Here is an 18213-nt window from a genome sequence, read left to right on the forward strand (position 1 = left end):
TCCCTATGCTCATGCATTCTACTCTTCTGTTTTCATTCTCTCACTTTCATTCCTTTGGCAAACACAAATTAAGCTCCTGCTACGTTTCAGGCCACTTCAGGGCCCTGGGAATATGGAGGTAGGGAAAAAACCCAAACCTGGCCCATGTACGTGTTTGGTGCCTTACAAGCTACTTAATCCCACCAGGAGAGCCAGATGTCCAGGAGACTCCCATTGTGTGGAATGGGAAACTGAGGCTTCCAGTGACTGGGGGTATTGCGGGGAAGACAACACAGCTGGGTGTTGCAAGCAGAGGGAACCCAAGCCAGCCCTCCCACCAGGAGCATCCCCCTCCGCCAGGCTGGAGGTATGTACTTCCCCCCAGCAGGCGGCTCGCTCGGGGCAGGGACTGGACAGCGGGGAGCCGGGGGGTGGGGGAGACTCACAGCCGATGGTGATGCCCAGCTCCACGCCACGTCTCTTGGGCAGCTTCACGTGGAAGGTGCCACTGCTCGGGATGACGGACTCTGCATGCAAACACACATGCATTCACCTAAGACCCAAGGGAGGAGACATAGGGAGTCCCAGTCTCCCACACAATCTAGGCCATCTGGGAGAGATTGCAAGAAGTCACCGTCACAACCCCATCCTGCTTCTTCCACCTGACGGAGGAGGAAACTGAGGCATGGTGAGCTGACATTTGTCCAAGACAACCAATCTGATCAGAGCAGACTGGGGGCTGGTGCCAGACCTCATGACTGCCAGCCCAGGGCTTCCCCATAGTCAAACCCAATGGAGTTCAGATCCAGCAACAGCCTACTGAGCACCTACTATGTGCCAGGCCTCAGCTGGGTGTTTCCACATGACTGACCTCATCTAACCCAACTGATATCCACTGTAGTAGAGGAACTCTAGTCATTATTTCACAGTTGGGGAAACTGAGGATGGGTGGTGGAAGGGAATGTCCTGTCCAAAGTCACAGAATGTCCAAAGCACAGGACCAGAATTCTAACCTGAGTTTGTGTCTGGGGTTCTTTGCCTAAGCCCTGCAGAGGGGCATGGAATATTTTCAGCCCCCCTCTGCCCTCCCTGAGGTCCTGTTTCAGCACAAAAATCCCTCATCAACCTTCATGCTGGCGTGTGGGGTTCCTGCCTCCCAGGCAGGGCCTTCCTTGCCACGGCTGGGGCTCTGGTACATGCTACAAATGCTCTGGGAGGAGGACACCAGGTGGGGAGCTGGGGGGGGTGGTGGTGGTGGAAGAGCACATGCCCCAGGGAGGAGCATAGGGTCCCACAGCGTGAGGAGGAAAGTAGGGGCACTCACTCACCTGCCACATCAAACTCGACCTCCAACACGACCTTGTGGGCCAGCGCCGCGTCCCGCAGCAGCTGGTTGGCTTCCTCCATCGTCCCGTCCTCGGTGGCAATACCGTTGATGGACAGGACCCGATCCCCCACCTGCAGCAACCCACACCTGAACCCCAGGCAGCCCCACAGAGAGAATAAGCTCCGTTACCACCACGGCGACTCCTGGGCACAGGAATGCCATGTGTGGGCAGGCTTGGGGGGTGACTCCACAGCTCTGCCCTGTGTGGGCTACAGAGCCTCAGGCAATTTACCATATGACTCTGGCTAAGGGAGTGACCTCGCTGGGCCTCAGTTTCCCTATCTGTCCAAAGGGGATGACGCCGTGCCTTATGAGATATGTCTATAGAGGACTCTGCCTTCAGACAGACAGGGGTTCAAGTCCTGGGTCATTCATGAGCTGTGTGACCCTGGGCAAATGAATCAGCTTTCTCTGCACCCCAGTTTCCTCATCTGTAAAATGGGGCTGATTAAGTGAGATACCCTTGTGAAGCCAGGCTTGGTTGTGACTTAGTTTCTCTGGCTGGCTGTGAGAGTGGCAGGCCCCATGGGGCAGGGGCAGCTGGCTCACCTCTCTGCTGGGCTGTCAGGTTCGATGAAGCGCACGAGGGGAGGGGAAGACAGGGTCTCGGTGGCAAAGATGCCGCCCTGGAGCTGGAGGCCAAAGCCGCTGAGGGGGTCTCCGCAGAGCACGACCTCCGTGGTCTCCGTGTGCACGATCTGTCCCCCTGGCCCCACCGTGCTGGAGGCCAGTGACACTGCAGGACAGGCCGGTACAGCTCTCAGGGAGGCAGCCCCCGAGGGCCCTTCCTGCCAGAATCAACCCATCCCTAGGCTCAAGGACCTGGAGTCAGAGGGGCAAGCTAGGGGGAGCCCTGCCTTGCCCTGGGGGTGGCACAGTCACAGCATATTGAGCAGAGCTCTCCCCATCCGTACTGTGGGTGATTCCCACCCAGCAGGGCTGTGACAAGGATTAAGGAAGCCAGCCCCTGGGACCGCCACACTGTAAAACAGATGTTGTGAGGGTTGTGCTGTTACGTGATCTTAGCTTTGTTACAATGCTATTATAATACCACACTATAGATTATGTTATTTTTGGTGACAGTTTTATTGAGATACAATTCATCTATCATAAAGTTCACCAATTTAAGGTGTACAATTTAGTGGTTTTGCAGTGTATTAATGATGCTACACAACTGTCAGCACAATCCATTCTCATCATCTCAAAAAGAAACCCTGTTCCCTTTAGCTGTTGTCCCAAATCCTCCCGTGTCTCCCGGCCCTAAGCAACCACTAACTTATTTTCTTCTGTATAGATTTGCCTCTTCTGGACAATCCATATAAATGCAATCCTATAATATGTGATCTTTTGTGTCTGGCTTCTTTCACTAAGCATGATGTTTTCAAGGTTTATACTGTAGCACGTATCTGGAATTTGCTCCTCCTTATGGCTAAATAATATCCCATTATATGAATACACCACATTTTGTTTATGCGTTCATCTCTTGATGGACTTCTGGGTTGTTTCCACCTTTTGGCGAAAATGAATAATGCTGCTAGGAATATTTATGCATAACTTTTTGAGTGAACATGACATATGTTTTCATTTCTCCTGGTCATATACCTAGATATGGAATTGCTGGGTTGTATGAAAACTTCATATCTATTTGATATTGTGTTAGTTAATATATCCTGTTTTATATTCCATATATAAAATATATTTGTGTTAATATGTATATTAGATATTTATTAAATATAATTTATTATTGTATGTAATCCTATTACTAATTCTGTTATACTATTCTGTCTTTATTACTATTTTGTTATATTTTATATTATGCATTATGATACATAATACATTGTTGCATATGTTGTTACTATATTTATATTTATTATATTTTCACAGTTACATCCCTAATGATAAGAATGGTGCCTGATACATAGGAGGTGTTCAATTTTTAATTAATTAATTGTTATCATCAATAATAATAATGATAACATTTTATTAGTCATCCAACCTAGTAAAGGGACAGATAAGTGGTCCCAAGAGCCCCCAGCCTCCACATGCCCCCACCACTGAACAGCATTTCTGAATCTTTTCACCTACAGACTCCCGACTTTGGTGTTTGACAAAGGTGGTTGGTAAAGGCATATTTTACCTCTCATCTGACTCTGAAATCTGTTTCCCTTTTCACCTTGGCTTCCAGGAAGCTCATAACCTTATTTCAGGTGCCAGGTGATTTGTACTCTTTTCCCTCAGCTGGCTCAATTCCAAATGGCCTAGTTTGACCTTTCATCCTTCCTGGAGGCCTCTGCAACTCACAGGGCAGGAGGCTGGAGAAACTTTCTATATCAGCAAAGGGAAGGGCTTTTCCTAGGAAAGACTTCAAAATTCTTGGCATCCTTGTGACTTTGCTACATGTCTCCTGCATTATCATTCACTACTATTTGTCTTTTTACTTTTTCAGATACTTAAATACCTTCATCTCAACAAGGAACTAATAATGATCATAAATAAAGAGAAATGCCTATAAATCAAAGGGAAGAAGAAATATCTGTATGGGTATATATATGTGTATAGATAGATAGATAGATAGATAGATAGATAGATAGATAGATCTTTTTTTATTGGAGTTCAATTTGCCAACATATAATATGTGTGCATATATATAGTGAAAATTATTACATCCTGGATGGCTTTACTCAGGCCTATGTATCCTTGTCTTAGGGTAAATTAAAAAATGTCAGAGAAGCAGTAAAGACACAGCTATCCCACACTGAGACTTTCTCCCTGAATGGATCAAAATGAATTAAAGAATGAAAGAAAATGAAGTGGAGGTACTGTGAGAATTTTGTGCACATCTGAAAAGGTATGCTTTCCTCGAGACACTTTGCCATCATCTGCTGAGAATTTTCCATAATCAAAATACAAGTACCAAGTGACTGGCACCCATCAGGTGGGACCTTGTGCAACCCGCCCAGCCATCCATGGCAGCCTGGGGTACCACTCATGCTATTTAGTGACCCTACACATAGACCAAAGACCCTGTGTCCAACACCCCATCCTCTGGCAAATCTCTCAGCCATACAGGCAGCCCAAAGAGGAGGGAAGAGATCACAGCTTACTTACATGAGCTCTTGTGTTCCCTTCTTCGCTGCCGCCTCCGCCCCATTGTGGTCCGAGGGCTCATGGGGTGGGACCCACGGGGAAGGGTGCTGGGGTTGGTGCAGGGAAAGGCATGATTCATGGTCGGCGAAGAAAAGGGAGTCGAGGACAAGGCTGGGGAGATGAGAGCACAGCCCCGTGAACCCCGGAAGGGCCCTCCACCCTGCCGCACAAGTGGGTGCCAGGGAACCCCACCGCAGAGAGACACTGGACGCCTTCCCCCTTTCACCTCAAGCACTGGCGTGTGAACCTCAGGCAGGTCTCTCCCACTCTGGCCCTCAAAGATCACAGGGTTTCACAGACATGGTGAAACCCAGCTGCTAGGGAGGGGGGCCCATCTCATCACTAATGTGCTAGGTAACGCCGGGCAGACCTCCTAATTGCTCGGAGTCTTGGTTTCCTCCCCTATGAAACATGCACAAGCCACGGTGAGGTGGACACATTACATCGGCTCTGGTCCTGGCCGGCAGGTGTGGCCCAGGTGGGCGTCCTGCAGTGGCCGGGCCGGGGGCTGTGACAGGAGAGCACACAGGGGTCCCAGCGGTGTGGCTGCTCACTCCTCTGCACCTTCACTGCGACCCAAGGGAGAGGAGAAAGAGGTGCAGGCGTTAGAGATTCAGCATGTCTGGACTCACTGTGCCCTCCCTCCCCTGGAGGCCAAGTTCCCATCTGCAAGATGAAGTGTGCAAAGCAGGACCACACAGCTTGAGTTTCCCCCAGGCCAAGCCAAGCCAGGCATTCAGATTCTGCTCGTGTGTCCAGGAAGCCCACTAAGTGCCTGGCACTATGCTCAGTGCTCAGCCAAGCAGCAACAGAGATGGGAGGGAAAGTAGCCCCATGAGAACCGGCCCATCAGCTTTGAGCAGTGCAGTTGGCAGATGGCATCGGGCCCCTGAACCTCCAGGAGCTGCTGTGGTGCTATGACCTGGGCAGCCTTGGCCAGGGGCCGAGCTGCCACACAGGGTGTGGGTGGGGGGCACTACGGTTTGGCCATTTCTGCCCCACGCTGGGCTCTCAGGAGCAACCTATGCTCCAGGGCCCCTGGTGGGCTGGCCGGGGTTTGCTCAGAGCCTCACTGCAGACAGGCTGCTCTGGCCTCCTTCCCTCCAAACTTCCATAGGGTTTACCCCCAGATGAATTCTTTGCACTCCTTCTCTGTCTGCTTCCCACAGGTCCCCAGAGTTTCTGCCTCCCTGACCTGCCCCATCTGATCCTCCAAACCGCCTGCCATACAACACCTCTTCCCAGACTGCCCCAGGTCCTGTCGTGGCTCTTCCTTCTGCGGGGCTTTGTGGGGTCCAACCTGGTGCAAGGTATCCATGGATGGATGAGCGAGAACCCAGCTATCTCAGCACACTGACTCCGCCCGCTATGCAGCACCTCCAACTCGGGAGCCAGCGGCCAGGTCCTTGAGATAAGCCATGTGGCCCCTCTGTGCTTCATTGTCATTATCTGTATAATGGGACTAAGAGAGCGGCTGCCTTCTAGGATAATGAGAAGGATCTGAAAGTGTTTAACATGTAGGGTGTGCTTAGAGCTGTGCCTGGCACCTAGCTGAGGCCCAGTATAATGAAGGCCAGGAGGACCGTCAGCAGCCCTCGTAAGGCACTGTGCTTTTCTGAGCCTCAGCACCTCAGCCCCCTGTGTAAAGTGGGCGAACAGCAATACCGACCTCACAGACTTGTCACAAGGATGAAAAAAGAGGACCCACAGGAAGCCCCCTCACTGAGCCCGGCCCACGGCAGGTGCTCCATGAATGGTTTTCAAGAATGAGTCACTCCAGTTCCCACCCCAAAGCCTCCTGTAGCAGGCCCTGGCTGTGGCTTGATGGGGCCTGTGCAGACCCTAGCAGAGATGGGTCCGCACAGAGCTGCAGAGAAGGACCCTCCCCAAGGCCTTTCTCCTCACATTTTATTTGAGGGATTTCTTTCTCTCCAAGATGATCAATTAGGCTTGCAAAGGATGGGGTGGGCCGACTCCATTCTTGCCCACACCAACACACTATGTCCTGAGGGCTAGAATTCACAGCCTGACCACCCAGCCCACAGCCCTGGGCTGTGCTTGTCCTCTATCTCTTTTGACCACTCCCAAGTTGTGATCCTCCCATTTACAGATGAGGCATCCGAGGCTCAGAGATAGATGGAAAGCACCTGTGCAGCCAGGGCAGTGCTGGCATTTGTACCCAAAGCCCAAGGTTTGGAATGCTGGAGGCACTTCCAGGCTCTGAGCTGAAAGCTGCATCCTTGTGGCCACCTCCCCGGGTTGGGCTCTGCCCTCTGGTCTCTTAGACCTCCTGCTTCCTCTGCTCTCGGGCTGCCTAGCACCCCACTCTGGGACACCCCAACTCCTTAAAAGGTGGGGGGGTCTCTAGGCCCTCCCGACTGACTGGCTGCCTCCTCTGGACCTGCTGAGAACCCCAGAGCTGAGCCCCAGATCTAAGTTCTGAGTGGCACAGATCACAGAAGGACTGTCCTCTCCCTTGGGATAGCCCTTATACTTCTATGAATGCAAAGAGCGATGGAACCAGCTTTGGGGCATCCATGCCAGCAGACTGTCAACTCAAACATTCAGGTTGTTTCTCTGCCCGCCCTCAGCTCCTGCTCTTGGCAATCTGAGGTTCTCAATAGCAATGGACATTTGTTCCAGTAAATTTTAGCTTGCCGAGGGCTCTGGTGCTGGGCCTCTGGGACTTTGTGCACCTCTCCCCATCAGCCCTCAGGTCTGGGTCCTAAGACCCTCCAAGGAGACCCACCTGCCTCTGAGGGTTTCAGGGGCCGCCGACTGTGGGGGGCGGGCAGGATCTCCAGCCGCACTGTCTCCGACACGTTGGCCAGGAGCTTGGTGGCTTCAAGCAGCGAGCAGTGTTCCGTGCTGGTGCCGTCGATGGACAAGATGTGGTCTCCAGCATGCAGGGCCCCACTCCTAGCCAGGCAGGAGAGGGAAGGGGGAGGCTGGTCCAGCCAGAGGGAGCTCTGGGCCGCCTTCCCCCCCTGTATCCCTGCCCACCACGGTGGCAGCACCCAGTTGTGCCTCACCTGTCCACCACACTGGCCGGCTTGATGCGGTCAATGGTGATGACTGGCTTGTTCCGGTGGGAGCCAGTGCTCAGTGAGATCCCCAGAGCTGACCCAGGCGTCTTGGTTATCTCCACTATCAAGGGCCCTGAAGCATTGGCCACCGTATCTGGCAAGCAGAAGGCAAGAAGAGTTTGAAATGCAAATACTGAGCTTGCCTCCACAGCCTCAGTCTGCTATCTCCATGTAATCTTCACTCTTAGGGAGGGATTACTGCACCCGAGGGGTTCAGCTCTGAGGGGCTCTGACCCCAGGGCTCTGCTGGATGACACTAACATGCTCACATTTGTGGGGAGCCTACAGTTTGCCGGCACCTAGCTGCGAGTTCATTATTACCACCTTTCTGCACTCAGAAAACGGCATCCCCAGGAACCCACCCAGTGGCTTGAAAACAAAACCTAGCTCCTTCTGCTCTCACCTCCACCCCAACCCCTGCCACTGTGTCCAAGTGTCAGCAAATCAGACCAAATATACTTTGGTCATATTTCCTGAATGTGATTCTTCTATGCTTCCTCGGCAACCAGCCTGGTTGGGCCATGATCACGTTCCTCTCCTCCAGCCTTTCCCATCTCTCCCTGATTTTTTTTTTCTAGCACCACTTACTGCCATCCCATACCCTCTGTATTGGTTTTATTCTGCTTACTGTCTGTCTCTGCCCACCAGAAGGTGAGCTCCATGAGAACAGACACCTCGTCTGTATTGTTCTTACCTGGATACCCAGGGCCTCCAACAAGATAAAAGTGTTTATTGTCCAGAGAGGCTCAGAGGGGCTGTGTGACTGGCCTTTACTGTGGTAAGGATCTGTGTCCACTACCCACTCCCTCAACCCCAGGCCCTCTTCCTGACCCGACCCTAGTTCAGGCCCCCAGCTCACCTGGGATGGCCACATCGTACTCCACCTGGAAGAGTGCCTCGTGGCTGCACTGCCGCAGCGTGGCCAGGGCAGTGGCATGGCTGGCCCCGTGCAGCGGGATCCCATCAACACTGAGCAGCCTGTCGCCCACCTTCAATGAGCCCTCCCTGCAGGGAAGGGCCTGGTCAGCCAGGCTGGCTCCGTGCAAGCACTGGGCACAGCCCTGCCGAGAAGCCGCTGAGAACAGTGATGTCCCAGGGGACAGATGGGGGCAAGCAGTGAGTGACGGAGAAAGGGACAGAACAGTGAGTGAGGGAATGCATGAGGGTGTCTATGGGTAAGCAGCTAAATAAATGAAGTGGGCATGTAAAGACAGCTGGGGCCAGCTCGGACATCGCCCACTCTGCTTGGTGCTTAATAAAGTCATAGGACCGGCTCAATCGTAGGATGTCTGAGCGGGGGTGCCCTGTGGAGACAGGAGACAGCCGGGGCCCAGAAAGGACACCAGCCCTGCCAGGGCCACACAGCGTCGGGGGTGGGGCGGTCTGGAGGCCTCCTGAGGGCCCTTCTCACTGCCCTCTCTCTGCTTTCTCAGCAGGGATTCTGGCCTGGTGACAAATGCACCTGGGGAAGGAATTCGGCAGGGGCCCCGGGAGAAGGGCCTGAGCAAGCAGGGGGTTCACCTCAGTTTGGGTCAAATCCCCACCCTGGAATGCTTGCTCCAACAGGTGGCCAAAGCTATTCTGGGAGGTTCTATGAATAGCTCGTCACAGGGCCCTGTCCCAAGAACGGGTTCAGACTTCTGACAAGGCTGTTCCAGGCTTCTCTTAAAATGGCCAAGAATCTCCCATGGGGGAGGTGAGGGGGTCGGGTGCTGGGAACTGGACATGTTTCTCTCCCACGTTCTCTCCTCCTGGGCCTGCCCGCCTGACCCTTCTGGGCTGTGCCCAGGCAGCACTGGGCAGGGGGGCACAGCCAAGACTCCAGAGGCTGCGTTACAGAGGCCACGGTAGTGCTGCTCGTCATGCCCCAAAACCACTCACAGCAACTCCCAGGAGCTGCAGTATCAGACCCCTTCCACAAATGGGGGTACCAAAGCGAGGGAAGGAAAGAACAATGTAATGCCAAGGCTTGCTTCCCTCCCCACCCCTGAGACAGTAGGACATAAGGGAGGAAAGAGCTCAGGGTCTCTCTTGTTTGGGATTGAGGCCTGGCTCTACCAAGAATGACTCTGGGGCAAGGGGGGTCCTCTCTCTGGGCCTCAGTTTGCTCATCTGGAGAATGGGCACAATGGCTTCTGGTCTGCCTTCTTCACAGAGGGAGCTGGGGGTAGTCAGGGCAGGGAGAGACTGCTCGGTTTCTTCTGGCTCAGGCTCACCTATCAGCAGGGCCGCCAGGCCGGACGTAGGTCAGGACGAGTGGGCGGGTCTTGTGTATATCCTCATGGGCACCCCCTGAACAGAATTCAACAAGAGGTGGCAGTCATCTACCCACTCTTTCCCTGATACCTAGAGGCCCTGACTCAGCCCCTAAGAGGCTCTCTTAATTAAATCTGTGGAGGACCTGTCCTTGCTATTCACAGGCCCTCTTATAAGATAACCAACTGTAAATCCCCACAGAATGGGACAAAAAGTAGGGACATAATCGAAATCCCCTCTCTCTTAAATGGTTTGCTTCCCATCCAATGACCTCATCCTATTTCCCTTTCTTGCCCTGGTTCCTAGGAAGCTCCAAACTTTGTTCTCAATCTCACTCCCAGCAATCATGTACCCTTCATTGCTTGGGAAATTTTTCCATTTAACATTTGACTTAATGGTCCTGGGCTCTTTTTTTTTTTTTTTTTTTAAGATTTTATTTATTTATTCATGAGAGACACAGAGAGAGAGGCAGAGACACAGGCAGAGGGAGAAGCTGGCTCTCTGCAAGGAGCCTGATGCGGGACTTGATCCCAGGACCCAGGATCACAACCTGAGCCAAAGGCAGGTGCTCAACCACTGAGCCACCCAACCCGTCCTGGTCCTGGGTTCTTTAAAGTCAGAAGCAAAAATCTATCTATCTATCTATCTATCTATCTATCTATCTATCTATCTATCTATCTATTATCTATCTATCCATAAATCCATATAATCTCACTAAAGCAAATCAGAACACACATGTAATTAGCATTAGCCTCCTTCCCAAACCCCTTGGCCCCAAGTGCGACTCTTACACTGACCTCTGAGGACAAAGCCAAAGCTATTGCCCTCCTTGTACAGGGAGACGTCCACTGTCTTTGTGATGATCCCTGGGTTGTTCTCAGGGGCTGGGGAGAAATGGAGGGCTCCTTTGAGTCCCTCAGTCACATCACCAAGCCACAGACATCACCAAAGCTCATTCTGGGAGAGCTGGGTGACCAGTCACAGAGATTACAGGGAGGGTAAACTCCCCCACCCCTGCCCATTTATAGGTAGAAGTAAGACTTCAAAGGACCCTCCTCCCCAGTACTTAATCCCCCACTTAGAGGCCTGCCCACGCTCACACAGAGACCATGACAGAGCTCAGACTGTCCATGGCTATGAGCTCAGGCCAAGGTTGAATTCTAGTTATTCAAATCTTAAGACTTTAGACCAACTTTGAAAATTCAGAGCTAGGCTAAACCCTAGGCCACTGCACTCAGTGCAGGCTGGTAGGGGGGAGAGAGCAGTGGGGCAGGGAACAATTTCTTTAGCCAACATTCCCAAAACTTGCTCCCCTCAAGGAAGAACATCTGGACACTAAACATACAACATGACACTGGGTGACAAACAGGGCCCTGCCACCTCTTGGTGACAGCATACTGCAGTTGCAGGCAAAGTCTCTAGGTACGCCATAGATGTTTGTGGCCAATCTTCAGGTCCCACCCGCCAAGGTCCCCAGCTGGCATGTGCAGGTGGGGAGACAGCTGTGTCTACCCACAACTAAGGCAGTGGATAAAGATCCCCGTCCAAGGGCACCCACCGGGCGGGGGCAGCTCATACTCCACCTCCAGCACCACGCGCTCGCCCACATTCTTGAGCAGGGTGATGATCTCATCATGGCGGAGCCTGGTCAGATGGATCCCATTCACTGACCGAATATAGTCGCCCACGTTCAGCAGGTCACTCCTGGGAGCAAGGAGGCCAGAGCACATGCATGGCGATGGGTGCCAGCATTCACACCACTCTTCTGTTGAATCCTTATGATCTCTGAGTCCCCATTTTACAGATGGGAAGCTGTGCCTCAGAGAGGTCAGACATTGTCCAGTGTCACAAAGCGAGTAAATAAGAGAGCACAGATTCTAACCTAGGCCTGTCTGACACTCAGGCCCGGCATTTTCCCCTGCTGGGTGTTGCCCTCCTGATGAAGGCTCTAACCAGCCCCGAGGAGCCTGCGGCATGGCCAGATCATCTCTCCCTTTGCTATTTCCTACTGCACTCACCCTGGCTTCTCACCACCAGCCTTCCATTCTGTTCAACTGGACACTTACCAGCACCTGCCCAGAGGCCCAGAGAGGCTAACCCCTAGGTCTCATGGAACTCGTGGTCCAAGGGAGCCACAGAGGTAAGATGACAGGAAAATCTAGAACGACGCATCCAGAAGCGGCACGTAGGACCATGTGAGCAGAGCAGGGCAGCTGCCTCGCCCTGGGACGGAGACCTCCCAGAGGCAGTGTGGAGGGATGAATAGGAGTCTGCCAGTGAGGAACATGCCTTTCGAGACCGTAACTGCACGTGCAAAGGCCTGGAGGGGCTGGCAAGAGTGGGATGCTGTGGCCAACTCAGCCCATTGTGTTAAGGGGAAGAGAAGAATCACAGCCTCCACAGAGGCTTCCCTCTGAGAAGCACTTGGGTGCTCCTAAAAACACCTGCCTGATTGCTTTGCCTACAGCCCCGGCACATTCTCCCCTGGCCCCTGCCCCCTCCTACTGCCCCACCAAGCCTGCTCCTCACCTGGCAGCAAGCCCCCCCGGTCTCAGGTTGGAGACCCTGGGCTTCCCATCCTTGTCGGTGCCGCCTGAGATGGTCAGGCCCAGTGTGCTGCCTTCCTTTTTGTTCAGCTCCACCATGGTGACCCCGCGGAACTCCTCTGTCAACAGATGGGGGGGCGGTGAGCGGGCAGCAGGGGGCAATTCTGGGCCCCCCAACAGAAGTAGACCAACACTTGGTAAACAGGGTAAGATCATCTCCTTTATACACAAGTTAAGTGGCTAGTCTAAGGTCACAGAGGGAGCTAGCGGCAGCCAATGCCATCTGACCCCGACTCCAAGCTCTCTGTGCCTCCAGGATGGACAAAAAGGAAGGAGAGGAGGCTCATTACCTGGAATGCTCTGTCTGCGGCATGCCAGGGCCACATCGGTCCCTCCTGCATCCTTGCCTCCTTTGGAGTAAGGCCCATCGTCTGCAGGCAAGAAAGAGAAAAAGCCCTGAGATCCACTTTCGTTTCTAGGCAGGAGAACACTTTCTGCCGTGGGAACCATCTCCTTTGAGGATGTGGCCTGAAAAAGAGGCTCCTTCCTGGGAGCCTGGGTCCCAGCTCCACCTGGGTCTCCGCTGGAGCATCCTCATGGCTTCTTCTCTCAAGGGAGGCTCCATCTCTGCTCTTGGGCTGAAAAACCTTCTTCTAACACCAATTACATACAGGGACCTTCTCAGACATTCTGTGGTTAACCATCTCCACAATGTATATTATTCCACTGTACAGATAAAGGAGCCAAGGATCCCAGCAGCACAACGGCCACACAGCTGGAAGTTGTGCAATTTGGATTAGAATGAGGGTCTGTGGACTCCACCACCCAGGCCTGTGCTTGCACATCTGCTGGGACGGGCAGCTCTCTCACAAACAGGCACCACTGCACATGTGAGACCGGGCCGACCATGAGCAAACTCAATCTTGAATGGCTCCAATCCATGCTTCTTCATGAGGACTGTGCTTTATCTTTTACAATTCATATTCTCAGATATTCTGGGCAGCGAGAAATACATCTGTCTCCTTTAGCTTTAATTCTAGAAGACACTCTCCTATTAGTTGTTCAACTGTTGTTTCCTTCCCCCTCTCTTATGAAATGCCTAATAGATATTCCTTGGGACTTTCCATTTTCATAAGTTTCAAACGTAAGGAAAAGAGAATAGTGCAACGCAGAGGTTCTCAAAGTATGGTCCCTAGACCAGCAGTACCTGGGCACTTGTCAGAAAGGCAAATTCTCGGGCCCCCCCTAGGACGGGGTAAATTAGAAACTTTAAGGGTGGGGCCCAGTACTCTGCATGTGTGGTGTTTTAGTATATTGTCCTAACTTGTATTTTCATCTATTTTTTAAAAATCTTACAGACATTAATATTATTTGTGGTGTGCTTCTCTCTGGGTTTTGGGAAATATGTCCTGACCACCACCACAATCAAGATTTAGGACATTTCCATCGCCTCCCAAATTGTCTCTTGCTGCCTCTCTGTAGCCAGTCCCTGCCTCACCCTCAGCCCCCAACTACCACTGATCTGTTTTTTATGTCATTTTGGTTTCCCTAGAATGCCATATAAATAGAATCATACAGTATGTGGGCTTTGGCGTCTAGTATCTTTTACTTAGCATCACCATTTGAGATTCGCTCATGTTTTTTCATGGATTAGTAGTCTGTTTCTCTTTATTGCTGACTGGTGTTCCACTGCAGGGATGTACTGTTTGCTTAGCCATTCACCTGTTGAAAGACATTTCCACTCTCTCCAGTTTGGGGTGATGTCACAGGAAGCCATAATAAGTATCTGCACACAGGTTTTTGTTTGAACAGAACATTTCATTCCACCTGGGTAAATATCCAGGAACAGGATATTTAGGATCAGGATATTTATGATCTAGGATGCTAGATCATATGGTAAGGATGAGGTTAACTTTTTAAGAGACTGCCAAACTGGCTCTCAAAGTGGTCACTATTTTGTATGTCCACCAGTAATGTAAGAGGGATCCAGCTGCTTCATGTTCTCCCCAGCATTTGGCAACGTTAGGGTTTTTCTTTTCTTTTTTTAAATTTTAGTCATTCTAATAGATATGTAGAAGTTTCTCATTATGGTTTTTTAAAGATTTGTTTAAAAAAAATTTTATTTATTCATGAGAGACACACAGAGAGAGGCAGAGACCAGGCAGGGGAAGAAGCAGGCCCCCGGCAGGGAGCCCTATACAGGACTTGATCCCAGGACCCCAGCATCACACCCTGAGTGGAAGGCAGATGTTCAATCTTAAGGGAGCCACCCAGGTGTTTTTTTTTTTATTTGTTTTTTGTTTTTTTTTTTTTAAGTAGACTCTATACCCAGCATGGGGCTAGAACTCACAACCCCAAGATCAAGAGTCACACACTCCACTGACTGAGCTAGCCAGGCGTCCCTCTTACTGCAGTTTCAAATGTGCACTTGGCTAATGACTAAGGTCGTAAACTTCTTTTTGCTATCCATATATATCTTCCTTGCTGAAGTGTCTATCCAGAGCTTTTGTCCATTTTTAAGTTGGGTTGTTTTCTTGATGTCAAATTTTTATATATTCTGGATAGAAGTCCTTTCATGGGCAAAGATCTTGTCCATCTTTCATTAAATATATTCCTAGATATTTGAAGTGTTTTAATGCTATTGTAAATTGGATAATTTTTCAAATTTAATTTTCTAATCATTTGTTGCTGGTATATAATAATACAGTTGATTTTGTATTCTGACCTTTAAAACCCTGGTATTAATTCTAATTAATAGTTAATCTGTAGTTTCTTTGGGATTTTCTGTCATCTGTGAAAAATGACAATTTTGTTTCTTACTTTCAAAACCTCAAACCTTTTCTTTATTTGCCTTTTTGCACTGGCCAGACACCAGTACAAAACTGATAGAAGTGGTTATTGAGACCATGCTTATCTCCTCTCCAGCTCACCCTCTTAATTTCCTGTGAGTTCATGTGTACATCTCAAAGGACTTTGAAGCTGGAAGGTTTCAGGTTACCTGCTCTGTGATAATGCCAGAGCCCCTGTCTCCCCTCAGCAACCCCTTGTTTTAGGCACTGTGCATATTCTGGATTTTCCTCTATGCCTTGACAGGTGAGGGGAAGGGGGCTCATGCATCATGCACCAACCAACCACACTCTCCCCTTATATCTCATTCGCTTCTCACAGTGGCCCTGGGAGGAGGTAGGTGCTACCATCACTTCCACTTGGCAGAGGAGAAAACTTGTGATTCAGAGGACCAAGGTCCTTGGCAAAGGCAACTTCTGCAAAAAGCCAGGACCCGACCACAGGCCCCTTGCCCACACCACTCCATTTCCAGTTTTCCCAGACCAGGTTATTTTTTTTTCACACTCCTTCTCCAGGTCCTTTCTCAGCACCAGACTGAGCTGGGAAAGACAAGTGACAAACCATCAGGCTGGTAGGCTCTCCTGTGCTGCCCCCAGGGGGCCACCCCTCCCAGCACCAGGTATGCCCCATGGGCTTCCACAGCTTCCTAAGGCCTCACTTGAGCCTGCACAAGCCCCTGCCTGCTCTTGAAGAAGAGCCCTCCTGCTGCCCTCATCCCTGCAGCTCCAGCCTGGCCCCATGTTAAAAGGATGGGCTCAGGGTGCAGCCCCACATTAGTGCAGACCCTGGCTCAGCTATTCACCACTAGGGAGAGGAACGCCACTCCTCTCCCTAAGCCTTTGGCTATGACAAGACCTAACTCATAGGACCCGTCTTCCCTTCTCTGTGGAGGCATGAGGAAGCAGGGTTGGAGAGGAATCAGTCTTGGCAAGGGATAGAGGCTGAGTATCCCATCCCAACGAGGTCCTTTTCATGAGGGAGAGGATCAGATTACGGTTTGGGGGGCGTGGTGGTGGTGGTGGAGGGGCATCAGGCTGAGTCAAGGTTAGGGCTCAGCTTGAGGTCAGGGTCAGGGCTCAGTCAGAATCAGGGATAGGGTTCAAACTACAGCAGGTTTCTCAACCTCTGCACTACTGACATGTTTTTTTTTCTTTTCCTAGGTAATTCCACATGGTGGGCAGGCTCTCTTCAGCACTGTAGAGGGTTAGCAGCGTCCCTGCCCTCTAACCACTAGATGACAGTAACAGCTCACCCCATCATGACAACCAAAATTGACTCCAGACATGGTCAAGTGTCCCCCAGGGGTGCAGTACTGCCCCCCATTGAAAATCACTGCTCTAGGGTCAGGGTGGGGCTCAGGCTGGGACTGGGTTGGGTTCAGCATAAGGTCAGGGCCGTGGCTCAGCCAAGATCTCAGGAAGGTGAGACCCTTCCCCACCTGCAGCTCTAACCACTGAGAAACTACCCAGCTTCCCCACCACTCTGCTTCTCCAGACCAAGGCTAGGCTGCCTTTGCTTGCCAGAAGGTAGTAAATAACAAATCAGACAGCAGTTAAGCCCAGAATCATTTCCAGGGCCCCTGAAGTTGGGCCTCCCCTCGTCCCCCAGGTCCCTTGTTCACACCAGCCACCACCAATTCAGGCAACACACCATTAAGTATAATGCCTCCCATTACGGCTCCCTAATTTGCACTTCATTTAGATTCAACAAGATGTTTCTGAGCTAATAAAATTAAAAAGACTGGGTTCTATCAACTACGTGACAGTGAATATCTCTGGTATTTCATGTGGGCCATTCTGGAATTAAAACCTGCCCTATCCCCTGCAAACAAGGTTCTACCACTGGAAAATCCCTCTCTCCTGGGCTGTCCTGGGAAAACCAGAGGTAAGCTTGCTGGCTCCAGGTTTGAGCCTGGGGATGGGGGAAGGAGGGAGATTGTCCTGTAAGGAGAGGACAAGAAAGCAGTGGTCAAGTTCACCAAACTCAGAGCACTAGGATCCCAAAGAATGGAGCATGAAACAACAGTGGGTTACAGGTAGGGTTTGGAGCACAGATAATTGAAAACAAAAGATCTGGAAACCTAGATTGAGGAATGGTGAGATCCCCAAACGCTGGATTCTGAAGCAAAGACTTCAGGATGTCGGCTCTGAGAGGACCCATGTCCAGGGGTGTCTCTGGGGTATCCTCCACGTTTGTCTTCTACACTGCCTCTCCTCCCTTTCTACACCCCAACATTCAGATTTTGCTCCACTGAAGTAAACAGTGCCAAATTGGGCCGCAATTACCTCCTTTGGGTCAGAGGTGTCAGGTCTGCTCATCTCAACACTGAGTGACCCCAACACCCTCCTTTCTACAATTTTTTGTTGAAGGGCTTTGGGCTTCAGGCTATAAGCATTTCTTTTCCTGGCTGTCAGGCAGGCCTGACTTTATGCTGCAAATCAAAATTCACACAACCATGTGCAGACAAAGAGTGAGTGGGCAATAAATAGGGACTTGAGAGACTCTTCTCGAGAGAAGGCGTGTGCATTTTAGTGTGTGACTCTGATGATCTCTCCCGGAGACTGAAGCCACTCAGGACAGCTAATTGCTAGATAAGAGGCTTCTAGATATCCAAGACCCCCCTACCATATTCAGGAAGGCACCCATGAGGAATATTTATATAATAGCTACAATGTTTGCTGATGCTTGTTCAGCAACAGTGGCCCACTCTCATGAGCATCCCAGGGAGGCAGGAAACTGAGGCAGCATTCAAACCCAGAATCAAGGCGGGGCCAGAATTTCCAATTGGCTGTGCAACTTGAGTCTCTATCTCTCCATCCATAGAATGGGGATGTATCCCTCCACTGCCCGCTCCAGCCAGCCCAGGCTTGAGAATTTGAGGGAATTATTTTATTTATAGAAAACCTCACGGGGGTTCAGATACCCGTCCTCCTCCCTCGCAGAACCTGCTCCCTCTCTCCTGCTC

At 51.1% G+C, this 18213-nt stretch overlaps 1 protein-coding gene across 8 annotated transcripts in view; it reads right to left on the minus strand.

Annotated features, from left to right (window-relative positions):
• The window catches only part of GRIP2 (glutamate receptor interacting protein 2), a 97226-nt gene that overhangs the window by 18649 nt on the left and 60364 nt on the right, over positions 1-18213 (minus strand). For 6 of the 8 annotated variants that reach the window (XM_072785003.1, XM_072784999.1, XM_072785000.1 and 3 more), the window contains exons 2-14: positions 12752-12832; positions 12385-12520; positions 11414-11559; positions 10653-10739; positions 9816-9891; positions 8459-8604; positions 7546-7693; positions 7263-7432; positions 4957-5082; positions 4475-4624; positions 1916-2102; positions 1308-1453; positions 426-506 (exon numbers count right to left, since the gene is read on the minus strand). In XM_072785003.1, coding sequence (XP_072641104.1) covers positions 426-506; positions 1308-1453; positions 1916-2102; positions 4475-4624; positions 4957-5082; positions 7263-7432; positions 7546-7693; positions 8459-8604; positions 9816-9891; positions 10653-10739; positions 11414-11559; positions 12385-12520; positions 12752-12832 — 1680 coding nt within the window. The remainder of the gene's footprint in view (positions 1-425; positions 507-1307; positions 1454-1915; positions 2103-4474; positions 4625-4956; positions 5083-7262; positions 7433-7545; positions 7694-8458; positions 8605-9815; positions 9892-10652; positions 10740-11413; positions 11560-12384; positions 12521-12751; positions 12833-18213) is intronic. The other 2 variants (XM_072785005.1, XM_072785004.1) reach the window with 1 other exon arrangement.

Source organism: Canis lupus, chromosome 19 (assembly GCF_048164855.1).
Source record: "Canis lupus baileyi chromosome 19, mCanLup2.hap1, whole genome shotgun sequence".
Taxonomy (NCBI): domain Eukaryota; kingdom Metazoa; phylum Chordata; class Mammalia; order Carnivora; family Canidae; genus Canis; species Canis lupus.